Here is a 13127-nt window from a genome sequence, read left to right on the forward strand (position 1 = left end):
AGTTACAATTGCATTTTATTTTTTTCTCTTGTTCTGTCTGACACATTTGCTGTTGCCTAGTTGGCCGCCTCTGTTCTCCTGTAATCAATCTCTTTTGTAGGTCTCCCTCTGCTCTCTGCCTGGTGCTTTTCTCCATCCCTTTCTCTTCCTCCTACTCTCCCCTGCCTACTTTTCTTCCAGCGCTCCTCTCTCCACTGACATCACACACAGTAGTTTAACCCCCCTCCCCTCCTCCTCCCCCCTGCCTCATCACTAATCTCTCCTTTTCGCCTACTCCCTCTCCCACACATTGTCCTCCGAAAACATGAGAGGGGTGCGTTTTTCTGTATGTGCGATTTGATACGTTATGTAAAGACACTTACCAGCCGCAGGATGATAACAATGTGATTGCAAAAGCGGCTCAGTTTTTATCAGAGGACAAATTATGGTTTAAATGTATTCAGTGGGTGCTAAGTGTGCAAATAGAAGTAAATGTTTAGTTTTTAAACTTTAGTTGGTACTGTGCACAGATGAATTTCTTGTTTGTGAAAGATTAAGACTGAAACAACTGATTTCTGATCTGATCTCTGAGGGGGTTTATTTACTTGAAATAATCACAGGCTGCTGACCTTTAAGGTCAATGCATTGGATCGCGCAGCTCCTGATGGTGTTGTAATTTGTCGGCAGGGGGTCCGACAGCAGATGGCACTGACAGACTGTAACTAACCCAACAGAGAGGGGAGGTCAGTGCATGCTGGGAAAGACCACGGAGACAAAGGAAAGAGAGGGTGGCTAATATGCACAAAGAGTGTTGTCACCACATGGGAAAGGTATAATTCAGATTAAGTCGTGACTGAAATATGCAAAGCTTTATAGCCACTGGTCACTTTTGACAAGGCATCAGCTGAATGCAGCCCTCTGACCTCAGCTTAGGCTGAGGCCAGTTGGTTAACATGGTCCAAACTACACAGTCACCTTGGCAATGACAATGACTCTACAAGGCTATGACATCACTCCAAAGAAAAAATGAGGAGGAAGATGGTGTGGGGGTGGTGGTGCTTGGGGGCGGAGGGTGTCTCTGGCTCTACAAAACCTCTGCAGCATCCCAGCTGATGCCCCAGCATTCAGCCACTGCCAAAGGGACAGACGCAAGAGGAAGAAAATCATCCCTCCAATTCCATCAGTGAGCGAAGGCGAAGAATAGGAGGAGCCAGTTGAGTGAGATAGTGATGCTCCCAGCAGGTGCCAACAAGTGAGAGGTAGCTGAGCGACCGAAGGAGATGGAGAAGAGTCTGTAATAACAGAAGACACCAAGAGCTTTGAGAAAGAACCAAACAACAGGTGAGCGCTCTTAAATTTCCTCTTTCATAGTTGTGTTAGAATTAGCATATCCTAAAGAATGTAAAATAAAATCTTGCATTACATAAAAGAAATCGCTACACAGTAACTCCAGACAGTGTTTTTTGATATCTGTAAAAATATAGAGAGAATTAACATTTTAGAAGCTCTTTATTCATAATTCTAATATTTCAATTTATTTATTTTTATTAATTTATTTTTAAAATTTAAGATGCTGCAAAAATGAAATGTTTTTCTTTCAAATAACAATTACAAATGTCAATTTTATTTTCTAAGATTCATGAATTTGAGTTCTTTTGACCTCGATTTACTACCAGTTGCCTTCAGTTAGATGCCCCGTGCATACATTATATTTGCTGTGCATATTTTCCTTGCGTCACTTGTTACTGCGCAGCAATGTTTATCTGTGAACACACAATAAAAGATGTGTTTTAGACACTAAATTGTCAAATAAACAATCTGTGGAGTATTAGTGGAGATTCAGTATTTATATCAAAATATTTACATTGAATAATGAAAATTTTTTTTCCAGGATTTCATCAGTGTTTGAATCTTCTGAGCCGGTGTGATTCCAGTTATTCCTGCTCCTCATCCTCATCTGCTGCCATGCTGTGCCCTGTGCTGCTTTGTGCCGCTCTGCTCCTCCTGACTCCCCTGGAGATCACAGAGGCTCGTGCTTTGCATCCTTCTCCTGATGCTGTGCAGGTACAGGAGGAGATTGGAGTGGATGTGGAGGGCTGGATTAAAAAAAAAAAAAAAATAGATTGAGGAGAATTCAGAGTGAATCAAGGAGAGTCCACAAAGGATGGGAGGCAGAACAGGAAAGAATAAGCAGAGAGAGAGTAATGAAATGTATCACTGATTGAATTATTGTCCCTTGTATACTCCCCGACAATTAAATTTCATCATCTTCTCCTTCTTTTTTTCCACTGTGCAGTTTGTGGAGCAATTTCTGGAACGCTACAATGACCTTCTGACCCTTGACGACCTGGAGAACATGCTCAACAGCCAAGCAGAGGAGCAGTCCACCCTCTCCTCCGGGTCCAAAGCTGCTGAATACCCCAAATGGGCTGATGCACAAACTCAGCCCGAGACCCCCTGGCTCCGTCTGCTGAAGGGCACCCTGGCCAACCAAAAGCGAGCAGAACCGGACCGGTCACGGAGGGGGTGGAATCGGGGATGCTTTGGCCTGAAATTGGATCGGATCGGGTCTATGAGTGGACTGGGCTGTTAGTGGAGACAGAGGAGGAAACTAAAGACTGCTTACATCCTTCTTAGATTATTAGGAAACACACATGCATAGGCATTCACCTGCAGAGAAGGATGTTTACATGCGTGTAGTATGGTGTAAACTTACAGTGCTGCTAATGTGGTTTCATCCAGTGTAGATCAGATGCTTCACAGTTTATTCCATATCTAAATGTTAACCTGAATATTAGAACATGTGTGCTGTGTTTACATCAAATGATCACCATCAATTTCTGGGCTTATTTTTCAAGTAATTTAGCATTTTCCGTACTTCTAGCTTTGTCTGCAACTCTGTAAACGTTTAGACCTTTTGTGGACAGGTGATTTTGTTTAAAAGCAGCCGTAATAGATGTGGATAGTCAAAAAATGATGGCATCAGAAATTTCTGCAATTTATTTTTGTTTACTTATGATTTGCATGAATAAATGGATTTGACATTTGTGGCGTTCTGGGGTTTTTTTTGTTGTTTTTTTTTAACTTCAACCCCGCATAAAATCCAGTTCCTTCCTTGCATTAAAAAGCCCACATGGTTCATTCTGTATTCACACACGTCATCTCAATTTGTCCTTCAAAACAGAGCATCAAATTCTCATGACAGATATAATAACTCTTCTAAATTATTTTTTCTCATGACTGTTGGAGGAAGTTCATTTCTTCCCTCGTCGTTCTGGCAAAAGCGGTCAACATTTGAAGATCGGCTGCAGCGTCCAAAACTGTTTTTTTATTCTGGCATTACAACAAAGTTCCCAGGGAAGAAAAACAAATGCTAATTTTTTTCCCTATGAGCTTAAATAGAATTTGATTTAACATGCTTACAGAATTAGATGGCGTGAATGCATAAAATAATCTGTGTAGTAACAGAGTTGTAAAAATCGACATATTTTAGGGACTAACATACAGTAAGGATGTTCATTGTTAAGTATATCAAATCTAACAGTCGACACTATGACGTAATTTGCTGGTAATGCACAAACTTGTGAGGAGCTCATGTAGTACGCATTAAAAACATGTTAGGTTTTCACTGTGTCCTAAAATTCAAGATCCTTCAAACCAGCTGCAGATTTAGAGAAACTTGAAAATGTTTTATAATGGCAAATCACTGCTTACTAACATCTGAAAATCATCAGAGCCTAAACAGCTGACTGAAAATTAATGGCCAGCATTTCTCTGGTTCCACCTGTTTTCTGTTTTTCACACATTGAGGGACTACAAATGTTTGAATCTTCAAAAGTCAATTTGAAGATGTTGATCAAGGCTCTCAAAAACTGAGAGAAATTGTTATGACCTTTTTATATTTTTTCACAATTTCCTAACATTTAAATAAATGTACATCTCTAAAAACATATTCTTCCTGCCACAGCCTTTCACTTACCCAGAAAACCTACAAGTGATTCTAATGGGTATATTTTCTTCTTTTGGCTGCCGTTCATCTGCCTCCATCGCACCCTATCCCACAGCATCCTCCTCTCTCACACCAACCTTCTGTCATCCCTAAACCACCTCTGAGGTCTCCTTCTTTTCCTCCTGCCTGGCAGCCCCCTCCTGAACATCCTTTGTCCAATACATCCACTGTCCCTCCTCTGCACATGTCCGAACCGTCTCAGCCTTGCTTCTCTAACTTTGTCTCCAAACTGCTCGACCTGAGCTGTCCCTCTGAAGCATTCATTTCTAATCCTGTTCATCTCCGTCACTCCCAACAAAAAAATCTCCATTACTATAAATGATTCTATTGATTATAATAAAGTAAAACACACCAGCTATGACTTTGGTGAATTAAGCATGAAGTGACACGGCGGTGTGGTGGTTAACACTGGGTCTGGGGCCTTTTTGTGTGGCGTTTGCATGTCCTTCTTGTGGCTGCATGGGTTCTCTGGGTACTCTGGCTTCCTCCCACAGTTTAAAAGACATGCATTTTAGGTTAACTGGTAACTCAAAATTGTGGGTGTGAATGTCTGTATCTCGTCGTTAGCCCTGAGATAGACCGAAACTCTGTCCAAGGCGTACCACCTTTTGACCTATGACAACTGGATAAGCTCCGAGCCCCATTGTTTTTAAGAAACTGGATGTATGGGTGGATGATTTTTTCATAACATGGTGTTTTGCCAAAGATTTTCATTCAGGGAGGATGCCTGGAGAAAGCTTTAGTTGACTTATACTCACGTTTGAGGCCATTGTCTTACTGGAAATTCCAATAATTAACAGGCGTTAAAATTACTCCCTGAGAGAATGTCTCTTCTTGTAACTCGCCTGATATATAAAGCCAGAGGTGGGACCAAGTCATTGTTTTGCAAGTCTCAAGTAAGTCTCAAGTCTTTATCCTCAAGTCTCAAGTCAAGTCTCAAGTAATGTCAGGAAAGTCAGAGTCGAGTCTCAAGTCACTGGTGTAAAAGTCCGAGTCAAGTCACAAGTCTGAAATTTTGAATTTCAAGTCCTTTCGAGTCATTAAAAAAAACGAAAAAAAGCATGTTGCAGTTATGCTAAATGTAAATATTAGACCATGTAATTTTTAAATCTGTGTTTTTCTCAACACATGACAAAATAGTGAACTTAGAAAATATACACAAATTGTGAAATTGCACCTCTTTAGAATGCAGCTCAATTAAACCTAGCTCCAAGAATAATTTTCACCGACAGTTCTGAGATAAGCTGCATGTTATTCTTGGATGCGGTTGTAGGACCGGCTTTAAAATCGCATGACAAAAATATCACACACATTAAAAAAAAACTGCATCACCAACGTAGCCTGGAAAACATTTGCTAGTTAGATGAAGTCAGCTATCTCATATTTATATGCATATTTATAAGCATACGGTTCTTGGAGTGAGTGCATACACTCATGAAGTTTAGTAACTTCAGGTCACTGCAACAAGCCCAGGTACAGTTTACCGACGGATGGGTGCAGGACCTTGAAATGCACCGTGTAGAAAGTAAAGACCATCGTACGTATCATAAGTTTACCAGTCTCACAAATCGTCGTCATAAATACACATTCGTTAACCGTTTATTAATAGGACCTTTGAGCTCAACGGTAATTAATTAGTAGTGGAAATAATTTCTGGTACGCATCACAGAAATGTAGCAGTGACAATAATACTGTATGCTGTAATCGTACTGGGCAATTAGTGATACAAAAAACCTGTTTTAAACTGTGAATAAAAGTATATGTTTTTGTCAATGTACCATAATAACAGAAGCGAAACGCAATATTGTGTCAGGACAATTCACTATTTATGCACAATAAATAAAGGAGCATAGCGCGACAATTTCTGTTCAGCGCCAGACTTGCTTGTAACCTATATCACTAATTATGTTATGAAAATGACGTATTAACTACAACAGCAGACTGACCTTTGTGTAAATGCTTGGAGCAGACTAACCTGTGAGCTGGAGTGTTCTGGGACGTTATATTTTGTCTTTGAATGGCTGCAATCCAGGCCATCCGTCGCCTGTTTGTCACTTCGGAAACATGGCTCGAACAATTTCTCTTAAACGTCGTAATCCGATAACAACCGATCTCTTTACCCGTCGGCTTCCCGTGGCTGTCATGCGACCGGCTATTGCAGTTAATAATACAACAGCTTCTTGACATTTTTGTGTTTCTTTTTATCTCTGTGTAACTGATTTTAATTGAAAGCCTGCGTGCGCTAGTACTTCTTGCCACGAGTTCCCAGAATCCTTTGCGGTTCTACCTGTGAATGACGTCACATTTTCAATCTCTATATAATATGCATGTTAAATTTTATATTTGGGGTGAAATATCAAGTCTTTTCAAGTAAACCGGTTCAAGTCCAATTCAAGTCCCAGGTCATTGGTGTAAAAGTCCAAGTCAAGTCACAAGTCTTAGAACATTTTTTCAAGTCAAGTCTAAAGTCATAAAATTAATGACTCGAGTCTGACTCGAGTCCAAGTCATGTGACTCGAGTCCACACCTCTGTATAAAGCATAAACTATGGCAGCAACACAGATTTACCACTCCCAACAGCAGCAAAGCACCCGGACAACAGGGCAGAGCCATGTCTGTGCTTGACTGTTAGGATCGTGTTGTTCTAATTATAAATGGCTTTTTTTCTACTGCAGGAATGCTCTTGATTTATGAGTACAAACTGGTCCCATAAGTCTCCTCACTTCAGAACCCTGCTAGCATACCCCAAACTCTAACCTTTGCTAAAAAAAAAGTTACATTTTTGTTGTATGTTCACTGTTCATCAGCCTTATACGTGGAATCTTACAGTCTGTATGGATACGTAAGTCTTGACTGAATCCTCTTGTAGAAATTTGGTTTCTTTTTAGGGTTTAACGAAATAATTTTAAGACTGTCCCTTTTCTTTTTCATCTGAGGTTGACCTGGTGGCTGCTTGAACCACAACACAAGATGGCAGTATGAATTTCCTCTTGTTCATCTGCTCGTTGCCACACACAGCTGCTCTTTGGACTTTGCACTGTGCTTTAAGAAGACAAATTGTACAAACGTAGCTGAAGGCCTCTCCTCCCTGCAGACGTGCCTGCATGCTGATCACTGATGTGCAGTTGATACAGTTTGTTTCCCGCTGCTGATAAAATAAACTTGAACAAAAAAAGAGCCTGTTTACAGTAGATATTCTAGTTTAAAGTTCCTGTTCAAACACATTTCTCAGTTCTAGCTGAGTAATAACTCACATTTCTCTTAAGTAAAACAGTCCTTTCCACACTTGTTTTACTCCGTGGCTGTGTGGCTGCTGCCTGTCTACAGTGGGTCGAGTTTAACTGTTGTAATATGAAAAGAACATGTGATCTGAGTGAGGCAGCATTTACAGTACAGACATGGCCCAAGTGTTGACTAGGCAGCTTGTGTCTAATCTTAGCTTGACCTTTACTTCCCCTCTTTGACCTTAAGCTGCAAAGCAGAGGCCAAGACTGGCATGCATGCACTCGGGGTGGTGGTAGTTCAGCTATGCCTGAACTGTTGGACAGAAGTCATAAAACAAACCATCACTGTCCAGCTGTGGTGCAGAACGACACGTCTGCAGGTCTGCTGCGGACCCTGTGGGCAGCTGAGTTGGAAAATAAAAGTTACTAAGTATTACAATTTTATTCAGTTAGACCTGCAAAGTGTTGCAAGTTCAAATGCTTCTCTGGTGACAAGATGCCATGCCAGGTTTGGATTCACTATCAGGAGTGCTGGCTGCTAAGGCCCAGTATAGTGGCAGGGGGTATTAGTGAGAGATTGGGACTGACTGGCCTTATGGTTTAAAGTGACACCCTCATTATTTGGATTTATTTTTAATATATCTTGACCTCCTTTCTTTTCTGTGTCGACACTGTTGCCATAAAAAGACAAAAACGTACTTAAAAAAAACAGATAACAACAGTGAAAACAGTTAAGCACCGACAAAATAACCTGCCTCCCAATGACGCGTTTCAGCGGTTACCAAATAACCTGATAAAGCCAAAATTCAGCTGAGTAAATCTACCCCTGTGCACATGCGCGCTGTGATCATGTGCTCACGTTAGGTAACCAAAGTTCAACTTTTGACTTCTGCTGAAGGGATGGAGCAGCAGCAAAAGAAGAGTAGCAACAGAGCAAAGGGTCATGGTCTTTGGACAGTAAATGTCACAGCCATGAAGGAGAGATTTGATCCCTCGTTTGCTCCCTCTGTGTGTCTGTATTTACTGAGAAGGTCAGAGAGAGACCCCTCTCTTTTTTCAGTCCACTATCTGAGGACTCTAATATGTTGGTATCTATATCTGGTGCTTTTAAAAGTGGAAACACAAAGCAGGCCTGATGGCACAGGCTGCTGGAATAATGAAAAATGAGTTAAACATTTCCCAGATTCAGGCCTTTAATGCGCAGCAGAGCTTAGATCATAAGACCAGAGCTTTTTAAAAGTAAAGTTGCAGCGGCCACTCTGCATGTCTCTGTGCATCTGACGACCTTGACATTCAGAGGGGGCGGGGCGAGGAGTGGTCACCATTGATGGGGGCGTGGCTTCACACCTCGGTCAATCATAAAACACGCAGCTTAACTTTGCTCTTACCCACTCACATCCGGAGTCCCAAGACAGGCAGAGCCCCTTCACAAACGGTAAATACCTTCAAATAATTTATTGGCTTCAGGCTGCATGACTCAACGCGCTGATTTAGATCACCTGGAAAAATCTGCACGAGCTTAATTGTGCCCAATTTTAAAGCACACGTGGTCATAAAGTCAAAAGAAACTCACTTTACATCATCATTACGTTTGAAGTTTAGCAGGACAAGAGATTTTAACATGTTTATTAAGTCATTTATGCTTTTAGTTTTGCAAAGTCTGAAGTTTTTTCCTCGATGCAGATTAGCTTTGAGTTTTACTTGGACTGTGATCACAGATAGCTTATCAGTAGAATACTTTTCACATGTTGTTCTTGAAGTTGTCTTCACTTATCTTAACCTGCAGCCCAAGCAGCTATCATCAACTTAATGCTAATAAAGTACCTCATAAATTTCGCAATGCTACCTTTTCCCCCCTCTCATTTTTCCTTCCAGAGGACTAGACCAACCCAGGCAAAATGGTGAAAGTCGGTATCAATGGGTAAGAATGATCATCCCCTTCACTTCCTCTAAATCTTTCTAATTAAACCAAATGAGCAACGCACACTGAGGTTCAGCTTTGGACTTTTCTTTGCGACTCCCACCACCACATCCCTCTCATCAGTGGGGAATTATTACCACGCCGCTGTCTTGGCTCAGGTTTCCACGCTTGTTAAAGTTTGTTTTACGAACTCCTGTATTAAAGAATGCAGGTATTATGCAAGATGCTATCCAAGTGTATGGAATAATGTGTGATTATTTAAACGAGGGCCCAGTCCAGTACACTGCAAGTCTGCAGTTCAGTGCACTTTAAGGATTAATGCATAACATTTCACATTATTCAGTATTGGGGAGCAGCTACATAAAACTTGTCTCAGGCTGGTCTTCTGTCCTGTCACTTTACTGGAGGGTCTATTTTTAAAATTAGCCTTCAAAAAGGGTTTTTACCCTTCTACAGCCTGCTGTGTTATTTAAATGGTGACAGCCGGCTGTTCTCATGTTCTTGTTGATCTTAAATAGCCAGTGCCTTTGACCTCGGGGTCATCAGCGAGTGAAAGGCGACCTATGTAACCTAAATGTCAATGAGCGCACGTGTTCTGACGCGGATCTACGCATTTGTTTTCAATAAATTGTCATCCACCCGCCTCTCTTCCTGGTCTCTCAGGACAGAGTGTATCTATGCGCCCGGAGTTTTGGACCTGTGGTTAAAAAGTAACCCTGCTGTTGTTCAAACAGTGCACTGCGTAACCAGGATTACCACATTGGAGGTTAATTTCGACTTTAGCCTCTCAGAGAGAAAAGCACACACACCCCTCAGCCCCTCCTCTTGAACCCTGGCCTTTCTACTGTGGTGTCAGGTCTTCTGGGGAGATCTCGCCCCACACAAAAGAAAAATCTAAACTGTTACAGGGAAGCCTCTGACTAAATATCAAACTCTGCTCTGATTTATTATTATTTTTAAATCTATTTTCGTATTTATCATCTTAACAAGCGCCTTCATTTCACCGAAACTCAAAGACGTGACTGTAGTCAGTTTAATGTGGTGTGATGTCTCCACCTACTGGCCAGAATGAGAAACGCCTCTTGTTCATTTTTCAGATTCGGCCGCATCGGTCGTCTGGTGACCCGTGCTGGTTTCCACTCCAAGAAGGTGGAGATTGTCGCTATCAATGACCCCTTCATCGACCTGGAGTACATGGTCAGTCAAGGAGGAAATGAAAGGAATATAAGGCGTTAGCTCGAACTCACCACAAGCTTTGTATGACTGAATGTTAGAATAACATAATTCTAGTAAAATTATTTGTCAAATACTTGTTGGATTTTTTTTCCTTCCATTTCCAGTAAGTATGAATTTGATCATTTTAGCAAACTGGGTAAATTAAATATAAAATGAGGGCTTTTGGAGCCAGGAGCACACACTTCACTTATTCTCCCCCCCCCCCCCCCCCCCAGTTTTTGTGAAGCCTGTCTAAAAAGTTCTCCTTATCCCCTCTCTAGGTCTACATGTTCCAGTATGACTCCACCCACGGCCGCTACAAAGGCGAGGTGAAGGTTGAGGGAGACAAGCTGGTCATCGATGGACACAAAATCACAGTTTTCCACGAGTAAGTTGAGTTCGCCTGTCATATTTGTATAAGCTATTAATTTGTGTAATGGTTTCAGAGATAACCCCTATTTTCTTTCCTCAGGAGGGACCCCGCCAATATTAAATGGGGTGAGGCTGGTGCAGAGTATGTGGTGGAGTCCACTGGTGTGTTTACCACAATTGAGAAGGCCTCTGTAAGTGCTAAATCATGTAAAATGTGAATGCAGAAAAAGGTAGTATGCTATATGTGATGTGCAAAAAGAAAACTGAATGTTTCCAATGCGATCCTGCAGTCTCACTTGAAGGGTGGTGCCAAGAGAGTCATCATCTCTGCACCCAGCGCTGACGCTCCCATGTTTGTCATGGGTGTCAACCACGAGAAGTATGACAAGTCCCTCAATGTTGTCAGGTAGGAATCTTTTTGGTATATTTGGAGATGAATGAGTTTTTGCTGCCAAAATCACAGATTTAGGAATATATTTTGAACACAATGAATAACAACTACACATCTGTTCTGATGAAAGCTGTGACAGTCTTTACTGATCTTGCATTTATAATTAATTTCATTCATTTAAAACATTTAATTTTAAAATTAAAACTTGACTGATGTTCTTTCTCCGTAGCAATGCTTCCTGCACAACCAACTGCCTGGCACCTCTGGCCAAGGTCATCAATGACAACTTTGGCATCATTGAGGGCCTGATGGTAGGAATTCATACACAGCACTTAAGCAGTTTTGAAGATATTATGTTTAAGCTACATTTTTAATTGTCCTCCTATTTTTTTTTATTTTTCTGTTTGTCTATTAGAGCACAGTTCACGCCATCACTGCCACCCAGAAGACTGTGGATGGTCCCTCTGGCAAGCTGTGGAGGGATGGCCGTGGCGCCAGCCAGAACATCATCCCCGCTTCTACTGGTGCTGCTAAAGCTGTCGGCAAAGTCATCCCTGAGCTCAATGGGTGAGTGCAAATAAAACACTACTCTAATGTACAATTTAAAACAATATTTTGCTTTGTAATGCTCCAGTACTCAAGTGAAACATTTTATTTATTTTTCCCCCAGCAAGCTGACTGGCATGGCCTTCCGTGTGCCCACCCCCAACGTGTCAGTGGTTGACCTGACAGTCCGTCTGGAGAAACCAGTGAGTATCACACGTGCAATTTACAAAATATTGATCTAAAAATTTCCTTTTTAAAATGGGTGGATGACTTTGATTTTAAATTCAGATTTACACATGTGGTTCACCGCTTGTGTTTTTTTTCTTTAAAAATGCAAATATAACTGCTTTGCTTTTTCAGGCCAAATACGATGACATCAAGAAGGTTGTGAAGGCTGCCGCTGATGGACCCATGAAGGGCATTCTGGGATACACAGAGCACCAGGTACGCCCTAAACTTTGTCACTTCATGGCTACATTTTGTCTGTGGATCTCGTTGCTGATGTGCCACACTCTTCTCCCCGTCCTAAAGGTCGTGTCCACAGACTTCAACGGCGACTGCCATTCATCCATCTTTGATGCCGGCGCTGGCATCGCCCTCAACGACCACTTTGTCAAGCTGGTCACATGGTACGCCTTCAACACTGGTTACTTTCAATGTCTTTCTATTTATTGCCAGTGTTTCCTGCTAACCTCTCCCCTCTTCACCAGGTATGACAATGAGTTTGGATACAGCAACCGTGTCTGCGACCTGATGGCCCATATGGCTAGCAAGGAGTAAACTTGGCTGTCGCTGAACTGTCGCATAGCCCACATTCTTCTTAGTCCTGAGTTACAAATGTACAAAAAGGCATTGTATTCTCTGTGACTCTGGTTTCATCATGTAGCCATCCCCCATAATACGCCTGAGGAAAGGTCCCACATAGAGCAAAAGAAGATTTAAATTGGAGACCAATGCTTTTCTTTTTTTTTTTTTTCTTTTCTATTTTTCAAATTCCCTGTTCTGTTCTTGGGTTTGGAGTAAAGGTGTGAATGTATTTGCTTGTCTGTAGTACTGAAGTACTGCAGTGGTGGAATAAAGTCCTTCGTTTGTGAGATTCAGTCTCCTGTTCCTCCTTTATATCTGAACAGAAATGTATGAAGGCTGATCTGGAGGAGTAGATTAGTTATTTACTGAAAGGAAAATGAGCTTAAGTGCTGTTCCTGATGAATTTCTGACAAGACATTAACATTTAAGTATATAAAGGTGAATTCGGTTTCATAATAACAGAATCTTTAGTTTTAAACAGTTTTTTTTTTTTTTTTTTTTTTTTTTTGTCCATTACTGAAATCAAACTCTGGAACACAGAGGAGCTGCTGCGCAGCCCTGAGAGGATATCTGATGGGTTAAAAAACTGTGCAAAATGTTTGAAATAAAAGATGAGGCCAATGTTAGGACTGGTACTTAATGTACCTCAAATGGTGAGATCAG

At 41.4% G+C, this 13127-nt stretch overlaps 2 protein-coding genes and 1 long non-coding RNA gene across 3 annotated transcripts; 2 read left to right on the forward strand and 1 right to left on the reverse strand.

Moving 5' to 3' along the window:
- The first annotated feature begins 1128 nt into the window (after positions 1 to 1128).
- Positions 1129 to 3034, forward strand: nppcl (natriuretic peptide C-like). Its single transcript, XM_004550777.5, has 3 exons — positions 1129 to 1320; positions 1871 to 2043; positions 2276 to 3034. Exons 2-3 carry the CDS (start codon positions 1945 to 1947, stop codon positions 2570 to 2572), a joined length of 396 nt encoding a protein of 131 aa, XP_004550834.1. The 5' UTR covers positions 1129 to 1320; positions 1871 to 1944; the 3' UTR covers positions 2573 to 3034.
- LOC143420951 (uncharacterized) lies at positions 1133 to 1964 on the reverse strand. The gene is made up of 3 exons (XR_013100694.1): positions 1844 to 1964; positions 1640 to 1742; positions 1133 to 1271 (listed from the first exon to the last, which is right to left on the reverse strand). It is a non-coding gene; the product is annotated as an uncharacterized LOC143420951 (long non-coding RNA).
- Positions 3035 to 8534: 5500 nt separating the features above from the next.
- On the forward strand, positions 8535 to 12753 carry gapdh (glyceraldehyde-3-phosphate dehydrogenase). The gene is made up of 12 exons (XM_004550778.4): positions 8535 to 8647; positions 9088 to 9133; positions 10231 to 10330; positions 10630 to 10736; positions 10821 to 10911; positions 11011 to 11126; positions 11341 to 11422; positions 11527 to 11678; positions 11782 to 11860; positions 12018 to 12101; positions 12189 to 12286; positions 12368 to 12753. The coding sequence occupies exons 2-12, from the start codon at positions 9111 to 9113 to the stop codon at positions 12435 to 12437; spliced, it is 1002 nt and encodes a 333-aa protein (XP_004550835.1). The 5' UTR covers positions 8535 to 8647; positions 9088 to 9110; the 3' UTR covers positions 12438 to 12753.
- Positions 12754 to 13127: the final 374 nt, after the last annotated feature.

The sequence above is a fragment of the Maylandia zebra genome, linkage group LG11 (genome assembly GCF_041146795.1).
Source record: "Maylandia zebra isolate NMK-2024a linkage group LG11, Mzebra_GT3a, whole genome shotgun sequence".
NCBI lineage: Eukaryota > Metazoa > Chordata > Actinopteri > Cichliformes > Cichlidae > Maylandia > Maylandia zebra.